At 42.0% G+C, this 14,583-nt stretch overlaps 1 protein-coding gene across 1 annotated transcript in view; it reads right to left on the reverse strand.

Moving 5' to 3' along the window:
• Positions 1–13,253: 13,253 nt before the first annotated feature.
• GALNT13 (polypeptide N-acetylgalactosaminyltransferase 13) overlaps positions 13,254–14,583 on the reverse strand; it is a 142,775-nt gene continuing 141,445 nt past the window's right edge. The window contains exon 12 of the mRNA XM_035131738.3: positions 13,254–14,099. Within this exon, the coding sequence (XP_034987629.1) occupies positions 13,959–14,099 (141 nt within the window). The 3' untranslated portion in view covers positions 13,254–13,958. The remainder of the gene's footprint in view (positions 14,100–14,583) is intronic.

Below are 14,583 nucleotides of genomic sequence, written 5' to 3' on the forward strand. Positions count from 1 at the left end.
AAAGCAGTAGTGATGGTTGCAGGGAGAATAGTTGGCCATTTCTGACTGATACTCTTGATGACAAACACATTTCCAGTGCCTAGTCTCTGTATCAATAAGTGCCACTTGATGTTGCAAAGCACAGCCCATTGGGGCATCTAGTTTATTGTTTTTTAACATGACTGGCAGCGGTTCTCCAAGATTTCAGTTAGACTTCCCTTTCCAGCCCTACCTGAAGAAGCTGGGATCTTCTGCATCCCAACCAGATGCCCCACCACTGAGCTACAGCCCTTCCACTTCTGCCTCTCTGCTTACATATCCCCAGCCCATCCTTCCATGAATTGTCTCATTCATTTCAATGAAAAGGGCATCATACATACACATTTATTTGGATGGTCACAGTTGTGCCATTCACTAAAGCGAGTGGATTTTGGAGCTTTGTTGCACCTGCATGTTTACATAGTTCATTGGAATAAGCCCAATATTTGTGGGGTTGAACCCCACATTAGGCAAAAGACTCCTGCCTTGCAGGGGGTTGGACTGTCCTTGTGGCCCCTTCCAACTCTATAATTCTAAGTAGTTCCGTACAAATGAACTTGCAGTCCTATATATATATATATGTGTGTGTGTTTTGAGCAATTGGAAAATAAACCCCAAGGCTGCAATCTAGCTAATAGGTTAACCACTATTGCAGTGTTCACAGTGTGTATAGATCGGGAAGAAATGGTGCAATCATAACTGATGTTCCACTCCAATCTCTATGCATTAACCTTTCTTGAGAGCACAGAGATTATGTGCACACAACTCTGCAAATTTAAGGTCCCAAATTGTATGGGAACAGACTCTGGGCACATAGAAGCACACAAATCCCAAAGCCCTGACCCGGGGTTTTGCTTTGACTAATCCCATTAAAACTAATAGCCCTTACATTAGTTGTGACTAACTTGTTCCATTAGGCGCCAGCATTTTAACTTAATTTCCTAAAGATTAAATTAGAGATTGGAAGTTTGATCATTTTAATACGGCAAGCGCCATTTAATACATTTTTAGTGTGACGTTTTCTACCTTCATTTCCCGCAGGTAGATTACTTTCCGAGTCATCAAATGATATTCATGCTATAATTAACCGGAAATCTGCAGTTAATTGCATTTTCCCACATACATCATAATCACCGTAGCGATTCGAAATCACCTTCAGTCTCATGCACGAGAAGATTACGTTAACTAAAACCTCAGCTCATCAGAAATAAACATAGGAGCAAACTTCTTTAGAGCGTCTAACATATGATTTTATACGTTTAACAAATTGAAGCTTTTTAGCTACCAAAGCCCCCACTCCCAACCCAATATTTGCCTATTCAAGGCAGTCATGGAGATAACTTGATAACAGAGAGGATCTGTTTTATAAGAAATCAGCATAGTTGCTAATTATGCAGTTAAATTCCCAGGAAAGAAATCAAGGAGATTCTTCAGGTGGGTCCAAGCGCTTTGATGCATTTTAGAACCCCCCTCCCTTTGGAACAGCTGAGTCACATCCCTGTTAAAAAGTATAAAAACTGCTTTGGAAATCCCCACCTTTTTCAAAAGACTTGGCACATGATAGGGAGGGTTGGCTGTTCAAGAAACACACACCCAGTCCAGCCCTGGTGGTGTATGGAGCAAGTGCTCTTGGATCTCACATATTGTTAAATTGGTTTGATTTCAAGAACTCTGTGTTAGATCTAAATTTGTGGTGTGGAAACTCCAAATGTGGCCCATGTTGTTTCTCTGTCTAGCCCTTGGGATTCTTCCCAGGCCACGCCTCCTTCTCCCTTGACCACACTGCTCACTGGCTTGCTCCACACCAGGCATCCCCAAACTCGGCCCTCCAGATGTTTTGGGACTAAAACTCCCATGATCCCTATCTAACAAGACCAGTGGTCAGGGATGATGGGAATTGTAGTTCCAAAACACCTGGAGGGCTGAGTTTGGGGATGCCCGCTCCACACCTTCTGGGGTGGTTTTGCCTGGCTGGAATTTGCCCCTGAACCCTGATCATGGCTCTTGCTGGCCTGAATGCAGCTTATAGGATGAAATGGGGCGGCGGGGGGGGGAGGGAATTACATCAAAGTTTCCCGGAAGGGAATACAGTCCTTGGTTCCAAGTCCTTGATCCAAAATGATCCTAAGGTGAGATGTGGGCACTTTGACTGGACTTACCCATCCAGGGGTCCTTTACCTTACCTTTTACTTTTACTTCCATTCATACGAGGGTCTCCGTGTGTGTCTGCAATTTCCACTCTCTCCCTCTTTCTTCTAAAGTCTCCCTATGCGACAGCTCACACCATTCACCGATCCTCAGTACTGACTTTTCAGGGAACGTATATGGGGCCTCAGTAAAGGGAGAGGGGAGGCAGAAAACCATCCATTGGGTGAGCAGGGTGCTGCTTGCAAATTGTTGCATCTAAACCCATGTATATTTTCTGTATGCCAGTTCTAAATAAATAGCCCCCCCCCCAAAAAAAGTGTGACGTTGAAAAATGATGCAGTTTATAGCAACTGTATTTAGGCTGACCACACATTTTAAATCCGTATTGGAGTGTGATCAGAGCTTACCATAATAAACACACCTTATTAATTACCTTCCTTTCAGAAATGTAGGAGAGTGGACTCATTTTGTCTCCTGCCCCAACTCCTTCAGGCTCCTTAGATTTAATTTGCACCACATTCATCATTCATCTTTTATTTCTAATAATCTCTTTTATTTGCCTTTTATAAATCATTTCAAACAGATTATCTATCTATCTATCTATCATCTATCTATCTATCTATCTATCTATCTATCTATCTATCTATCTATGCTTGTTGGTTTTTTTTACCTTTAGCTATTAACATGAACTGACACTTGAGTATTGGTTAATTTTAAGCATGGAAACGTGTTAAGATTTAGATTTGTTTTCATAATTTCATGCAATCAGAGACTATTGTTGTAAAGCTATGGATGAAAAGCATCACAAACCAACCATTATGATGATGATTGCTTTATAAAACTATTCCCACTGGTATCTCTGGCTCTTTGCAAAGGGAAAAAAATGCTGCCTATGTTTCTAAAAATAGCTCCCTCTCTCACTCTTTGAGCTGCAAGGATTATAGATGTACTCTTCTTCTGACACAAGTTTATTTTTCAAAAGTATCTCAGAAAAAAATTGCACCATCCACATTATAGATGTTTAAAGTGCGATTTTAATTAAGTACCATAGCTCTAAGCCAAGCAACCACAAACATTTGTGCCTGTGAGGATTTTACTTTTTATCCCCTAACAGCCTATGTATGCTGAATCACAAGCGGCTTTTCAGTGTTAGAGAACCTGTAAAAACAGTTTGCAATGTGGCACTGTAAAGAGGTATCTGCTGGAGTAGTGAAGTGTATTTGTGGTGAGAGAGATAAAGCCTCTTGAACAGATGCAAACCCTTCTGCATGCCTGAAGGTGGCCATTTATTTGGGAATGAACATCCCACAGATGTGGAAAGGGACTTACTTTAGTTTTCTACATCATAGCAAGACCATGTTCTTAATTTATATACAGTAGCCTTTGAACCTTGTACAGACATATGTTCATTATACTGGTCTGGTCCACACATAATGCCAAGCCATGGTTCATTTTAAAGGTAAAGGTAAAGGGACCCCTGACCATTAGGTCCAGTCGTGACCGACTCTGGGGTTGCGGCGCTCATCTCGCGTTATTGGCCGAGGGAGCCAGCGTACAGCTTCCAGGTCATGTGGCCAGCATGACAAAGCCACTTCTGGCGAACCAGAGCAGCACACGGAAACGCCATTTACCTTCCCGCTGTAGCGGTACCAATTTATCTACTTGCACTTTGACGTGCTTTCAAACTGCTAGGTTGTCAGGAGCTGGGACCAAGCAACGGGAGCTTACCCCATTGTGGGGATTCAAACCACCGACCTTCTGATGGGCAAGCCCTAGGCTCAGTGGTTTAACCCACAGTGCTACCCGCGTCCCTCATGGTTCATTTTAGCTAAACTGTGCGAATCCTGCTCAGAAATGTAACTATGGATAGTTACAGGTAGGTAGCCGTGTTGGTCTGAGTCGAAGCAAAATAAAAAAATTCCTTCAGTAGCACCTTAAAGACCAACTAAGTTTATATTTTGGTATGAGCTTTCATCTGAAGAAGTGTGCATGCACACGAAAGCTCATACCAAAATATAAACTTAGTTGGTCTTTAAGGTGCTACTGAAGGAATTTAACTATGGACACAGCAAAGGTTGCATAGTTACTTATTTCCTTGGCTTGGGGATTGCATAACTCCATACCCTCCAACATTTATCCAGTAAAAATTGTGATGTCTTACCCTACCCTCCAATTTTACTGTGATAAAAATAGGGACGTCCTAAGGAAAAGCAGGACATTCCAGGACCAAATCAGAAACTGGGACGGCTACTGTGAATCTGGGACTGTCCCTGGAAAATAGGGACACACGGAGGGTGTGAAAACTATCTACAAAGGTATGGGGCTATAGCAACTGGAAAACAATCCAAATACAGTCATACCTCATGATACGTCCGCTGCGGGTTGCGTCTTTTCAGGTTACGGATGCCCCGAACCCGGAAGTCCCAGAATGGGTTACCTCTGGGTTCGGCACGTCTGTAACCTGTGTGAATGCATAGAAGTGCCAAATCACGCTTTGTGCATGCACAGAAGCGCCACATTGCATCACGCACATGCGCAGATGCGGCGCTTCAGGATGCGGCCTTTTCATGTTGCGAACGGGCCTCCGGAACGGATCCCATTCGCAACAAGAGGTACCACTGTATTGGAGAATCAAGCCATGGTTTGCTTGGTCACCTGTGGGACAACTCCCCATTTGTTAAACAAACCAAGGGCTTGGCAATATGTGCGAGACAAGCCACTGTGTATGTATTTGCTTGTTCGTGTGTGTTTTGCAGGTTCCAGTTCAAACGTGCAGCTGATAAGCACATTGGGTTTGTGCAGACAAGACAAGGAAGACATAAGTTGAGAGTGGGGCTGGCCATGAACATGTTTCTCTCCACACACATCCTGAGCACCTATGCAGAGCTGTTAAGTATCAGTCACCAAATGTCAGATATGGCTTTCTTCTGCACCCCGTTATATCAGGAACCTTAGAAAGGAAACGTAAGAGAACAAATGGGTGGCAGAAAAGTATCGCCTCACAGTAAAAAGGGCATAGTTTCCCCTCCCATATTTTCTCCGATTTGTAAAGCTTGGACTATCACTAGCCCCATTCAAATCAGCTCATTTCAAAACATGGAAAGGATTATTAATCAGCAACACAGTGTTTCTCCATTCTCTCTTACAATTCTGAGGTGTTCTGTGCGCACATTTTCACAGCTTGTGGAGGACACATCCTTGCTGGCAGAAATCCTGGCATATGTATACTTGCACACAGCTATGCATTCAAAACTTGTTGCACAGTCAGTTAGACTTATGGATACATAATGGAATTGCGGCCTATGGGCTTGATTCACACAAGCATTATGTATCCCTTGATGCCTGGCAAATGAATGGTGAACTGGCTCCACTGAAAGGGATTGTACAGTATTTGAAATTCACCTGAGAAGAGAGAGGGAAATTCTGCCTGTGATGTTGGCATCTACAATGGCATAACCAAACATCCAAGTCACCACACTATTACAATCATCAAGCACAATAAAGATATATGTATGAACCTATTTCATACAGGTTGCTTTTTCATACATAAAACATCCAATTGCTGCTGCTTCTTTTTTTAAAAAAACTGTCCTATATAATATACAAATGACTTACACTTCTGGTAAAATGCTTATTATTTGATTACAGGAAGATATGCCTACAACAAAGACAAAGTCAAACTAAAATAAAACTAAACTGGCATATTTTATTTCTACAAAATGTATAAATATTTAAAATTTACAGCAGAGTTAACATTTAATAACTGTTACAACATTTAAAATGGTGTAATTCTTAATGCACTGTCCACTCGTACATATGAAATATGTATTTGCGTTCCAACATTTCAAGAAGCTTTATGAGCAATTCCTCAGACGCAGGTTCCTTCGAACATGGGAAATAATATATTTTTTATTAAAAAAAACCACTGCAAAGTCCACCATTGTCATTTTAAAGGGCCACTTCATAAATTATGCTTTTTAGTTACACAACTTGAGATGTCTTACATATACACGTAAAGCTATGTGGGTGTGACAAATGTTTGCAAACATGCATACCATATAAGTATACTCATCAGGAGGCTGGGACTTCCCATATCAGTATACTTAAGCTAAACTTGGATTTGCCTGCATGTCATGTATTGAATGGCCTAGATCAGTGATGGCCAAACCTGGCCCTCCAGCTGTTTTGGGACTACAATTCCCATCATCCCTGACCACTGGTCCTGTTAGCTAGGGATTATGGGAGTTGTAGTCCCAAAACAGCTGGAGGGCCAAGTTTGGCCATCACTGGATAGATACATTGAGTCTGGTCCCCACTGCAAAGATACAGACTTATCAGCTGCCTTGGCCACCTGCTGTTTGGGGGCAAAAGACGACTTCCTTGTATTTGAAATGACGGAACTGGGATTCCAGGAGAATGTGTGAATGTTTGAAAATACTTTTAACACCAATAGTTCACATAACCTAATTAAAAAAAGAAAACACATTGCTGCTGTTCATTCAACACCTTGAGATCAAACAGTAGCTTATATTTAGTAGCAGTTTAGAAGTGGTGTAATCTCCGGTTTCCTGTTTCCGGCGGTGAGAAATGGCTGACTCCCATATGATCGGACCTCAGCTGTGCCAGTAATTCAGGGTTGATATGGGGATAATTAGCCCTGGCAGACTCCCCAGGGTGGGGGAGGACTGTCTTGTAGACCTGCAGATTGTCCGAGACTGTCAGCTTGCATCAAGGTGCAAGTGGCAGGACACTGGGTCCCAGAGCACGACATGGCTGGCACTTTCTGAAGCCACTCTCATAGCTGGAAATATCTGTTTGATAAAATAATTAGATTTGGACAATAAACAGACATAGTCTGGACCGAAGAAGACTGGGAAAAAACCTGCAGAATGGCACAGTCCCTGGTGTTTAAGCTCGGACTTCAAAGAGATTCTCATCATGGTGTTTGGATTACGGGGGTGATCGGTACGCCAAGCCTCATTAAGAAACCTCTTTTTTTAAAAAAAAAGTACAGATGGACTTTTATTTATAATTATGTATTCAATTGCACAGCTTTACTTAGATTTGAAAGACTTGATAAAGATAAAAGAAGAAACAAGATGACGCTTGTTAAAATGATGCAGCACAGAAAAAAGAGTTCCTCCCTTTTTTGAGGGAAGTGGGAGATGCTTGCTGGCTGACTTTGTAGTGACTTGAGGCAATAATTTGGGATAACATACAGTGCATCTGTTTGCAGAATTTCTTCATTATGAGCGAGAGATAAGGCTAAATGGATGTGTAGCACCCCCCCCTAGGGCCCAGAAGGGGGGATTGTGTGGTCTCCAAAAGCTGATTTATCACCAAATGACTTATATCTGTGGAATACAGTTCATTTACATTGCAATATTGCAAACAGTATGCATAACATCAAACGACAGGCTTGGACAACAGCCCGGATTGGAATAACTTAACAACACAGGAGTTGCTGTGTCATTAAACTCTAAACAATAGACTTGGACAACAGCCAGGATTGGAAGATTGGAATGAAGTAGGAAAAGCTGTGCTGGCAAATAGTTGGAAAAATACATATTTACAAATAAAGCTGTATTCGATGGATCAAAGGATATATAATTTCTGACATGATTGAGAATCGCATAGCCAGGGACGGAGAACTTTAAAGCGTTAAGATTGGAATGTGGAAAATATGAGAACAAGAAGAAGAAGGCAGGAACGAAGATATTGGAGATATACTTCAAGAGGTCCAGACTATGGGGAGCCCGGAAAAATTACCGGTAATAATTAATAATTTGGACTGTAATTTGATGTTTTTTATTTTAATTTATTGTTTTTAATTGGATTATGATTATGAATATGTTAATTGGCTGTTTTTATTGGAAAATTAATAAAAATGTTTTTTTTTTAAAAAAAGTGGTGTAATCTTACCAGATGCGTTCATATGCTGTACAGTAATAGCAGATGTTTAATCTATTCAATACATTGAAATACAAGTGTGTGTGTGTGTGAGAGAGAGAGAGAGAGAGAGAATACACTTGGAATTCTCAAACCACAGCTGTCACAACAGTTAATTACAATGCCCTGCTGGAAACGGCAGATGTATCCAAAGACTATTACTATGCAGAAGGACTTAGAAGACAGTGACATTGTGAAATCCTACTTCAAATTTCCTCCCTAAACCATTATAGTCTAATTCATAGCTTTGCACTTCAGCACCTTCAGCAGTATTTTTCCCTCATTCGAGACTGTATTTAGCATCTACAAATGAGATGCAACAAAATTTATAGGATCAGATATGATCTTCATTACTTTCAAGTAAAAGAAAATACTGGACTGTGTTCGTTAGAGTACAGTACTAATCTCTTTTTGAAAGGCTACCTAACTAGTTTGCAATTAGATAAAAAATACCATTCTTGGGTCTCAACAGTCTAGAAGCTGTCTTTGAAGACAAAGTGAGTTCATTACCACTGGCTCATAATTTACACACGCATCCCACCTTCTTCAAGTAATTCATAAGGTTGTCCAGGATAAGGGACTTTAATACTCTTGCCTTGTTTATAATACTGTTCTTGCCTTCAGAATATTCACATTTCATACATTCCTCTATAAGCTTTGTGTTCCTCTGTCGTTCTATGACTGTAACCAAGAACTGTGAGGTTTGTTAGAGCATTTCTGAATTATGATAATAATAATAAGAATAATTTTACATTTCAAAAGCTATATACAAATATTATTTAGCCCTCAGTACACCCCTGTGAAAATCGGGAACAACTGGCCCCATTTTACAGATGGGGAAATGAAGAGAAATCGAGATCTACATTTTTCAAAAGCAGCTTTAACATTGAACCCACAACTTGTTGATACCGTAAAGTCCTTGACCTAAAACATGGGCACTGAGTTTCCTTTAAATGCCCAAACAGTGAATTCTGCATTTGTCTACTAAACACAGAGAGGGCACCACACATAAAACATAAAAAATGCCACAATCCACTTTCAGCCTAAACAGTTTGCCAAGGCCACACAGGAATATAATAGCAGAACTGTGGTGGAAACTTTTAAGTTGTCAGTTTTATACTCGCTTATCAGCAAGAATGGGGAGAGCAATGAGTTCAGCTTGGTGGGCATCCTGGATAGAATTAGCAGCAAGCAGAATAAAGATTGGTACCTCAAGCAGGCACCTTGTCTTGATCCTGCTCATGCCTCACCCTGCCCTTCATTGCCCGCTACTCTTTCACCTCCCCCTAACGGGGAAAGAGGTCAAAAGTTGGGGAAGAGAGATATAAATGCAATGAAGAAGGCCCATTGGGACTGGTGGGAAATGATGCTCTCTGGACATCATTTCCTATTGGACATCATTTCCCATTGCAGGTGAGGTCCAATAAGCTTCTTCCATCATCATCATCATCCATCCATTCTACCAACTGCAACCTCTTTTTATCCCCCCCCCCCATGCAGAGAAGAGGAAATAACAAGAGAGTTGGCCCGCAACTGCAACTCAAGTTGAACTTCTGGAGAACTTACTTTCCTATTATCTGGTGGCATGCTCTTAATTATTTGATATAGCATTGTTTGTGCGACAATGCCATTTTAAATTGTAGCAGATAGCTTTAGATTCTGCTCATTCATGGTATAGTGCAATCTATGCATATTCACTCAGATGTAAGTTTCACTGTGTTCGGTGGCATTCACTCCCTTGTAAGTGTGCACAGGATTGCAGTGACTGGCTAGGTCGGTTAGGTTCATTGTTACTTTCTTATTCACATAGAAGGTGTAGGTTCTCTATCTTGGCTCGACTACCTTCAACTTGAACAGACCCATTTTACTTTGTTTTGCAGCAGTTTGATCTCTTGGTGACACTGAACTGCTGGCAGTTCCTGCTCTCCTATCAAACTGTTTGGTCGCAGATACCACAGTAGTGAAAAGCAGGAGGATGCCAGCTCCTCCCTAAGGATGCTGTGGGATCAGTGAAGAACAAGGGACCTGACCCTTGCGCCTGACCAGGGTCTCCCACTGTAAAATGCCATTGAGCTTGAACCAGAAAATCTGGCACCAAAGTTCAGTAGGCCAGCTTACTAGGAGGAGGACTGGATCACCTGAACCTTGATGCTGCCCAGCACACATACCCCTGAGTGCAACTGAGGAACCTTGAACCTAGGTCCACATACTTAGCCACCCAATGAGGATCTCATTGGGACAAAACAGGAGTTACAAAACAGGAACTTTGACCACATGAAAACAGAGGACGCATTGCCTTTATCTTCTGGCCCAGTGCAAAATGACACATTGGAGTTGAAAATCTGACTATATAATCACACAGAGCACCTCTGTTTTGGCCTGACCAATTGCTTGTACTTCAGACTGATTTTGGCAATGCCTTGGCTTGCCTGCTTAAGACTCTGACAATTCCTGCCAGATTATTGTGCAATTCATTATCTCCAGAAGTCCACCAGTGGGGACCACTGGGCAAAAGTGAAACAGGACCATGCTGCTATCACTGTCCTCTGGGCTGCTTGTTTTTAATCTTTCTGCATTGAATTGCAATGGACTGGAATGTCCTGCCTTATGGTAAGACTTCTTCCCAGGTGGTTACTGATACACAATTCCCTTCTGTCCTCTGAGCAGAACAGGCCACTAATGTTCTAGACAACTCTTTCATCTGCCTAGTTGGTGTAAGTGTGTGTATTTGTCTCAGACTGGGATCTCCAGCAAACAGCTTTCTGCGTCTTACTTCCTGTTATCATTGGCACTTTTGTTCCTAAGTTAGCCAGCCAGACTAGGCTACCTTACCAGCCAGCATACTGCTAGCAGATCCCACAAGTTGAAGTTGGCCAGCTGACCTCACAAGCCACTGGAGGCACCCATAGCATATAAAACCAGCTCATTTAAAGCCAGCTTCTCAGTCATTACACTGAGAAGCAATGATTGCTCTTGTCTTGCCTGCTCAACCAGGTAACCAACTTCTAGTCCTCAGTAGACACCAGCCAGGGCTGGTAGGTGACCTGAACTGTTACTCTTGCTATTAAAAACTGTGGTTCAAACTGACATGTAGCTTAAAACAAGAAGTCCCATATAATGCCCTTCACTGGTGGCAGTAAAGAGAATTTGACAATTTCATGGCAGTAAAGGCTATCCATGCTGACTAGCCACAATGGCTATTCTCTGCCTCCATGGCCGAAGGCAGAATCCTTCTGAATACCAGTTGCTGGAAACATCAGGAGGGGAGAATGAGGGTTTCCCACAGGCATGTGGTTGGCTACAGGGAGAACAGGATGCTGGACTAGATGGGTCACTGGCCTGATCCAGCAGGCTTTTCTTACTTTCTTATGCATAGAGATGACTTATCAGGTGGTGCTGAGAGATTTCTCTCTGACAGAAAGAGAGGCACTTCTTAAAATACCAAAATAAGATTCATATGGACTCTTAGCAAAGGTTTATTCCAACCAGTGCTCTGCTCACTGATAAAAACTTGGGCATTCCTCCAATGGGCCAAGGCCCTTACAGAGACCTTATAGTTTCCCAAGTTCCAGATAACATCTTCCCCAGCACTACACTGGCAGTTGTAGGAGGCTGACCAGGGGAGCCATTAAGGATGCCACAGCCTTTATTTAAGAACTCTCCTAGGCTCTTTACATCTGGGCAACTTGTCCACCATATAAGGTGCTAATCAGAATCCTGCCTTGCCTCATCCGGCATCTGGCCGGCATCAGCCAAGCCGATACAGCCTATTTACATTAACTATATTAACTAACTAGTCTTGTTAGGGGAAGCGCTGTAGCTTAGTGGTAGAGCATCTGCCTTGCATGAAGAAGGCAGCTCCAGCTTCAAACCCCATCTCCAGGTAGGTCTGGGAATATCCCCATAAACCCTGGAGAGCTGCTGTCAGTCTGTATAGACAGTGCAGAGTAAGATGGCTCAATGGTCTGACTTTACTATAAGGCAACTTCCTATATAGTTTTATGAGTGATATCTGAACACCAGCTATTCTCAGAGGACACCACCTGCTTCTGGGCTGACGGGATCATTGCCTGCTTCTTTTGGAACCTGATCACTGGTCTATTTACACCCTATTTTTCACCTCTGACTCTGCTGGGCTCTTGACAGCCTGTTTGGAGGTCTAGTATACTGATATGGTAGCAGCTTAGAATACTTCTATGGGTGGATGGATAAGAGAAATATGCATATTCAAACTCCAGGCAGGTGATATATATCTGTAAGGGAAACACAGTGTATCAGGTCTCACCTAGAGAAACAGGCTCTATCTGACTCCTAAAGTCCAAGGTGTTGTGGCAATGTGGTAGCGATAGGGCTAGCCAAGCTCTCCAGGGTATTGTGGAAGCAATGTGGACAAATTCATACCATTCAATGAAGCACAATCATTTGACATGGCAAATGGCCCTGACATACAAGGAGTCTGTAAATCCAACTATAGCCAAGCACACAAACCCGTCCCTAGATTCAATATTGCTCCTTATAGACCTAATATTGGAACCACTGAAGAGTCAAATGTTAGTCCAAAGTGTTCCCACTTACATATAGGTATAGTTATGCCATACAATTACCCCTCTTTTTAATTAAAATATTATTATTTATAGTTTAACCACCTACTGAGCAAACTCGGCTCCCAATGTGGCTACGTTTCAGGTCGCTTATTAGATATGCTTTTTAATTAGTCTCGTTTCTATTATGGCTATATATAAAACCATTCAACTAGACTTATTAATAGGTGGAAGCTTTGACGTTTTTAGGTGGGGCTGTACATATGCTTAATCTGCTGCAATACCAAAAGCAATCTTTCAAAAAAAAATAAATATAATCAATATGGAAAAGTGGACAGTTAATGCAATGAAGCTTAACTTGAACGCCGGTAAAGTGCCTAGCATAAACCTGCTCTTGACACTTTTAAAGAACAAGTTTCAGGAGTTTCACTCCAACTCAAGATGATCAATTTTTACTACCTCTTATAGTTGCACCATTAATGGGAGTTTGTGAGAATTGGCCAGAGGCATTACTATGCTTCACAAAGGCTTATACTTTGCCAGGAGTGTATGCTATCTGTGGACGATATGAATTCAGTTTCATTGTATTACCTTTTTGTATTACCTTTCAATTTTACCTCCCATCTGCCAGCATATAGCCTTCATTTAGTTTTGCCGATATTCCAAAGGCGTTTCAAGAACAGGAATGCCACCACCCCCGATATTATACATGAAAGACACCCATTATATACAGTAAATTTACTGCTCAGAAATTCTTTCAGCTGAGCTATCTGCTGGTTACGGCCAGTAGCAGATTAAAAACGAATTCTTCCTCTGCTGCCATGAAGGGGCCAGTACAAGCACATTGACTTAATAAATAAAAGATATAATCTCTCACGATACAAGTGGGTTTCATAAGGCATTTAACATGGTCACTTTCAAGCAACGTTACATGACAGAACCAACAGCAAGCCCACTCCCCACAAAACCTTGGAGTTCAGCTTTGTAATGCTTTCCGCGAGTCTGATTTTTCCTCAAGAATACCGTGTCTTGATCATAGCATATGTTTTACGGTATGTAGAGCGCTTGTGTGTTTAGCTGAATGAGTAAAAAATAAAAGATAAAAAATCTGAAGGGAAAAGTGCAAACATGCTTTAAGCAATTAAAAAGCAGATAGGCTTTTCACCGAGCATCCAAAACCTTTCACTTCACCGGTAACATGGGAAGAGGAAAAGACTTCTGTTCGCTCAAACTGTGTGAAGTGCAAGAGGTCTAGAGCCTTGCGAGGCCTGGCGAGGAAACACAGCGAGTCTTTCGCGGCTTTTAGGCACCCAAGGTCATATTCCGGAGCAGCCACTGCTGAGATCGGCTTTCACTGCAGTCTTTCATGGTAGGAACCATTTTGTCGTCTTCAGAGGGTTCATCGAGACACTGGTTGCTGTTGACGTGCCTCAAGGTAAGTCGCTGCAAAAGAAACAACAACAACAACAACCCTGTTATGTATGCAGGCATTGGAGGCCACAGCCAGGTTTGTATGCATGCAATGCAGGCTTAGGCCTTGAGGCCTCCTGGAGCCCAGGAGCTTCACCTGTATAACAAAAGATGGAGAGGATTCTAGAAACCTCCAATGACATTGTTAGTAGCTGGCAGGCAGCCAATCCCGGCTGAGATAGGGCCAGTGTTGTGATTCGCTAATTGCAGCATTAAGGCGACCTATCAGAGGTGAGGTGTGTGCTTTTACAGATGGATTAGAGAGGGTGCATGCTCTCACTGCAGTACTGGCATGTTAAAATTGTAAATGATATCCAGCTTTGCTAACACAGAATGTATTAGAACAATGGATTAAGAAGATTATTAGATGGTTTCACGACCTTTCCCTTAAAAGATGTGAAAATACTCCTCGAAAAGCCCACCTTATAATCTTTTCTGTCTAGTAATGAACTGCCAT

This window comes from Zootoca vivipara, chromosome 1 (assembly GCF_965207765.1).
Source record: "Zootoca vivipara chromosome 1, rZooViv2.hap1.1, whole genome shotgun sequence".
Classification (NCBI taxonomy): Eukaryota; Metazoa; Chordata; class Lepidosauria; order Squamata; family Lacertidae; genus Zootoca; species Zootoca vivipara.